Source organism: Bidens hawaiensis, unplaced genomic scaffold (assembly GCF_021521415.1).
Source record: "Bidens hawaiensis isolate Kalapana, Puna unplaced genomic scaffold, B.hawaiensis_p1.1 tig00030888_1, whole genome shotgun sequence".
Classification (NCBI taxonomy): domain Eukaryota; kingdom Viridiplantae; phylum Streptophyta; class Magnoliopsida; order Asterales; family Asteraceae; genus Bidens; species Bidens hawaiensis.
In genome coordinates, this window is record NW_027495180.1 from 96,038 (window position 1) to 102,037 (window position 6,000).

General features: G+C 34.3%; 1 protein-coding gene across 1 annotated transcript; it reads left to right on the top strand.

Annotated features, from left to right (window-relative positions):
- The first annotated feature begins 1,475 nt into the window (after positions 1-1,475).
- On the top strand, positions 1,476-3,719 carry LOC143581370 (splicing factor U2af small subunit A-like). The gene is made up of 6 exons (XM_077064188.1): positions 1,476-1,712; positions 2,506-2,592; positions 2,673-2,754; positions 2,831-2,957; positions 3,045-3,374; positions 3,531-3,719. The coding sequence occupies exons 1-5, from the start codon at positions 1,476-1,478 to the stop codon at positions 3,349-3,351; spliced, it is 840 nt and encodes a 279-aa protein (XP_076920303.1). The 3' UTR covers positions 3,352-3,374; positions 3,531-3,719.
- The last annotated feature ends 2,281 nt before the right edge of the window (positions 3,720-6,000 follow it).

Consider the following 6,000-nt stretch of genomic DNA (forward strand, 5'->3'; position numbering starts at 1 on the left):
TTAAATATTATAATTAGTTGAAAGAAAACTAAATTAAAAGAATAAAAACCATCATTTTAATTTACAGGCTAGTAATTTAGTCTAATAAAATATTAAAAAACTGAATAGTAAATTGAATAGTAAAAATGTGAGGGGAAGTAAGTCTACTTTTTAATATATATAATAATTTCATTGTGTATTGTATTTTGTTTATGTTTATGATTTTTTGTATAACTTTTCATTGCTAAACTATTATCTGTCATTTTTTATTGAAAAATCTTTTGTAGCAAACAAGTTATAGTGATGAGATTTTGTCTCGAATACACGTATTCGTACCTGTATTGATTTAGAATATTCAATATGGATACAATCGGGTACGAGTACGGATACGTCTGGGGTTTTGTACATATTTAGAATATGTAGAGATTTGATTGAGATTCTCCATATTTAGTATCTAAAATAACTCCTCCAACTATATCAATAATCATCATTGAACGTGTTACAATTTACAAAGTATTAAGCCTATCATCATAGTTTACTTTGGTATTATGGTTTATTAGTTTTATTTTTGGATTTGGCTTTATGTTTTGGTTGTGGTAATACCAAGACCAATTTTATTTTAACCAAGTTGGTACATTAAACCTTAGACAAGTGAATCAAGATCACCAAACACGATATTGCATAAAACGTTCGCGACTCTTTTCATTAATAAGAAACAGAAACAAAATACTTTCTACCACAGTAAAAATAAACCTATTGATGGATTTATATAACACTCACAATTATAATCTTACTCAAACTAGGAAACATAATCATACTAGACTTCTAATTTATTTAATACTAATTAAAAGATAACTATGACACCAAGTTATTCAACTTGGTCTATGAACTTTTGATCTCCACCAAACCGTCCATTGAGATCTTCCGTATCACCCTTATACTTTTCGTATTAACCATTCGGGTCCTTCAAGTTGGTATAGCACAAAGTTTTACACATTTCATGTACACGTATTCATACCCATGCCCATACTGGTACCTAGAAGATTCAACTTATTTGTTACAAGTTCTCGTGCAGTACCAATAAATTTAGTACATATATTGGTCCTTGTTTTTTTTTGATTTTTTGTACGGGTACAATCCGTCAAACGTTTCAAATCTTATGTCCTTCACGGCCACGTAATTAAGGGGGTGTTTGGGATTGCTTATTTTCCAAATCTTATGTCCTTCACAGCCACGTAATTAAAGGGGTGTTTGGGATTACTTTTAATGTGGGAAGGATAAGCTAATAAGTTAAACGAAGTAAAATAAGAATTAAATCTAATTAAAGGGGTGTTTGGGATTACTTTTAATGTGGGAAGGATAAGCTAATAAGTTAAACGAAGTAAAATAAGAATTAAATCTTTTTATCTAATCGTACAATTAACAGTCGTCACTTTCCCCAATCCACACAAACCCTAACCCTAGCCTCTGTACACCAGCTCCAGTCAACAATAAGAATGGCGGAGCATTTAGCGTCCATATTCGGCACCGAGAAGGACCGAGTGAACTGTCCATTCTACTTCAAGATTGGCGCCTGCCGCCACGGCGACCGGTGCTCCAGACTCCACACTAAACCTAGCGTCAGCCCTACGTTGTTGCTGTCCAACATGTACCAGCGGCCTGATATGATCACTCCTGGTGTTGATCCGCAAGGCCACCCGCTTGATCCCACCAAAATTCAGGATCACTTTGAGGTCACTTGTTTCATTTATTTTATGCCTTTGTAGAGATTGTTTAATTTGATTATGTTGCTTATTAGAGAGAGATTCATAATGTTACTAATTTAGCATTTAATGAATAAATTAGGTTTTGCTTTTTTTATTTATTTATTAGGGCTGTAATTGAGCCAGGGCGAGCTAGCTCGAACTTAAACGAGCTGACTTGAGCTCCAATCGTTTTAAGTTTGAGCCAAGCTCGTTTATTTTTCTTATTATAATATTATAATACATGTATTTTTTTTTATTTTTTCTTGTTATGGCATCCTATTATTATTATTATTGTTGTTGTTGTTGTTGAACTCGAATGTTGTATAATCGAATTTGAACGTTCATTTTTGAATTATTTGAATCGAGTTTTGAGTTTTTTAAGTCCAGTTCAAATACTAAACAACCCCCAGTGGTAATGATTTCAACAATGAGGTGCCTGTTAGATATGCTATTGATTTTTTTTTTTTTTGAACAGCTAATAATCTACTCCTAAATCCACCTAACCACGCACTAGTTTATTTAGAACTTTTAGTCACGCTTGAGTTTGTGTATTAGTTTCCTACTTCTAAATAAATGTTAATTTCTAATCATAAGCATGATCTATTCATGTATGCTTCACTGTAAGTGTGACTTTCCTATGTAACCATACTATCAACAGATGGTTTTATTGGATTATTCTCCATTTGTTTCTAATAATGAACTAATAAATGCAAAACTGCAATATTTCTTTAACTGTTTTATTTATTTCTTTGTTTACCTTCAAATATTTGTCTATGTGCAGGACTTTTATGAAGATCTGTTTGAAGAGCTGGGAAAATACGGAGAGATTGAAAGCCTAAACATATGTGATAACTTGGCTGACCATATGGTATGTTCCTTTCTACACATTAATCATTTGATTATTTTCACATTAAAACATGTAAAATGATTTATGTTCACAATATGCAGGTAGGAAATGTGTATGCACAGTTTAGAGAAGAAGAACATGCTGCTGCCGCTCTGCAGAATCTGAGTGGAAGGTTTTATGCAGGTAAATCTTTAGTTTTATGTTACATTACCTTAAAACAACAATATTGTCTAACATTAAATCTAAATTTATTTTTCAGGTCGCCCCATTATTGTGGACTTTTCTCCAGTAACCGATTTTCGTGAAGCTACATGTAGACAGTATGAAGAAAACGTATGCAACCGAGGTGGTTATTGCAACTTCATGCATCTGAAAAAGATTAGCAAGTGAGTTTACTTTTATACCCTTCACTAGTTCACATTCATCTCTCGACTTTTAGTTTTCACCAATTTATATATTGCATATATCTTTAGGGATTTGAGGAGACAGTTATTTGGGAGGCGTAGGAGAAGTAGAAGCAGAAGCCGTAGTCCACCAAGGCACAGGAATCATGATGACCGCCCTTCAGGTGGCAGTCGTGGTGGCGGTTACTCTGATCACCGCCACAGTGACAGAAGGAGGCCTAGAAGTAGGAGCCCGGGAAGACGATCGGGCCGGAGCAGAAGCCCAGAAGGGAAGAGGAACCGGAGCCCAGTTAGAGAAGGCAGTGCTGAAAGAAGGGCTAAGATTGAAAGATGGAACCGAGAAAAGGAAGCAAAGTCGGCTGCTACAACAGATTAAAGTAGCATCAACAATGATCATGGGTAAAACTGGAATTATCAAAATTGTTTTCTTTCTCTGTTTTTGGTTAAGTGTGTTTTTATTTTTTATATAAATTAATGTGAAACAATAAAGATGTAAAACTTAAAAAAAAACGTCAAATGAAAAATGTTACTTACTGCCGGCTTTACGCTGTGCAGGAGTACAGGTTGTCTGGTCAACCCAACCCAACTCGATTTCAGTCGCTTCAATCCGTAGTTAAAATGAACCGTTTTGACCCGTTACATGACCCGGCTCATCTTGCCATGCCTATATATTGCCTTTTCAAAACAAGATATTGTTAGGTTTTTGAGTTTCGCAGGCCAGATTTTGGTGAAGGAATTTTTTTATTATTCATTATTTAAATTTTAAAAATGTGATCTTACTTAATTTACTAGTTTTGCAGGTTCAGGCATTCTGGACGGATCCTTAATATTTGCCGTTTATTACTATTTTTTATACAGGTTGTTGTCAACATCTTAACCTTCATCTTCAGGACAAAAGGAAGTAAAGATGTCTATCCTACCAGAGGTCTATTAATTATTATTATGGTTTTATTTTTATGTATTTTGACTTTTTGAGTATTATATTAATGTTTTTTCAGAATCTATAATAGCCATGTATGTCCTTTCTGTATTTTGATCGAGAAACTTTTGTGCATTTAATTTGTGTTTGATGTTGAATTTTTTGCACATTTCTGTTTTTGCTTGAAAATTGGACTGGAATCACCAGTAAATCCGGATATTTAACAACGCCGGCTTAGCTTAGTAGACATGGACTGCCTTGTTTGAATTGAATAGGTTCGTTTGTTCGGTTGAACTAGGAACCTGGGTTTAGAGCCAGGTTGCTTTTCAGTTCAACTGTTGTTAACTTTTCAGTCGACACGAATTAACTAGTTGTATAATTATAATTTATTGATGGACGGATCATGATTGTCAGGCCTTATTCGCTCCTTAGTTTTAGAGTTTCTTTAATAATTAAACGACTTACTAAAAATACAAGACAACCAATTATAAATGCCATAAAATCCCCCACTAACATATATTCAATTTCAGCAAATGATGGCGTTATGTCTTCAATTTGATTTATTCTTATTAAATTATGAGAAGTTGATTGGTTAATTCAATAAGTACGAGAAGTTGATCGGTTAATTCAATAAGCAGTGGGAGTTAGCAAATGATTTTTTAACGCATTCCTTGTCATTAGTATGTTTGCTCGCAACAATTATCACCAAGATGTATTCTTGCATGAGGGCTTTGAATAGAGATTGGTTGAGTCCCTTGATGAGGACACTTCCAATATGTTCGATTATATAATCGTTTACAGTTCTCATTTTCCCACTTCCACTTTAGTCTTTCATCTGTGTATTTGATATCGATTCCATGGTTATACTCAAATAGATATTGATTTATTCATTGGTGTTGAACCGAATGGTTCCAGCCAGTTGGCTATCTCGAAGTCTCCAAGGACTCGATTACAATATTCGTTTATCAAAAAACAGTAATCCCGGTTTATACTAATTAGATAACCAAGTTTCATTAACAGGATTTTGTATTCTTCATTTGATTTTTCTTAAACTCAAAACAGTATTTTTTTTTTTCAACTACGCCGGTAAGTTGAAATATCTCCTCCCTTTACTTCTGTATAGCTTCATTGTATGTTTTTCATATAGCACGTCCAACTAGACGTGCACAAATCGGGTTCACCTTGAAAACCCGAACCGGTTCGGAACCGGTTTTTTTCAAACCGGGTAGAAAATGACACCGGTTCCAGTCAGGAACCGGTTCGGTTCCCGACCCGAACCGATGCCCAGAAATGCAAACTTTTAGGAACCGGGTAGGGTTGGAACCGGAACCGGTTTTTACGTAAAAACCGGTTCCACCGGTTTTTTTTGAAATTTAAATATTATAGCCGTTAGGAACCGGTTCCAACGGCTATATAGCCGTTTTTGACCGTTGGAACCGGTTTTTTAACTACAAATAGGTTATTTTCTTACTATAAATAGCAAGGTTTGTTTGTGTACTTGTTAAACCACTTCCAAAACTATAAAACACACTCCAAACCACAATTAACCTTAAACCGACAACAAATGGCAACTAATGATGACGTTGTTATGGTGATCGAAACAACAAGATGCCCCGATGTTTGGGTTCATTACGATTTGTGTCTCATGACCGACTCACATGAGTTGGCACGTTGCAAATATTGCTCGAAGTTTCTTAAAGCAGGGTCCAACTCGACATTACGAAAACATACGAATAAGTATTGTCGAGAGAAAAGAAGTTTGGAAGCTAAAAAAACGGAAGTGGGAGAGTCGTCCGGCTCTACAACCCAAAAATAAGTATTCCCGGATTAAAACGACGGACTTTGTTTTTTATGTTTTAATTGTTATGTTTAGTATCGTTTAGGTTTTAATAATGTTTGTAATAGTTATTTTTTAAATAAATAAAATGTTCGTCGTTATTAAAAAAGTAACAAAAATTAATCATGAGTAACAAAAGTAATTATAATAAAACAAATCAAAACTAAATATTAGTTGAACAAGTTACAAATAATTTTACCAAAACAAATAATTACAACTCTTCTTCGTCTTCATTCTCGTCTTCACCCTCGTCTTCGTTATCGGAAGAA

What these genes read in the sequence shown, in the direction of transcription:
- LOC143581370 (XM_077064188.1), top strand. Translation starts at nt 1,476, where the DNA reads ATGGCGGAGCATTTAGCGTCCATATTCGGCACCGAGAAGGACCGAGTG. An exon ending in ATAACTTGGCTGACCATATG is followed by an intron (nt 2,593 to 2,672) that starts GTATGTTCCTTT and finishes CACAATATGCAG; the next exon opens with GTAGGAAATGTGTATGCACA. An exon ending in GAGTGGAAGGTTTTATGCAG is followed by an intron (nt 2,755 to 2,830) that starts GTAAATCTTTAG and finishes TTTATTTTTCAG; the next exon opens with GTCGCCCCATTATTGTGGAC.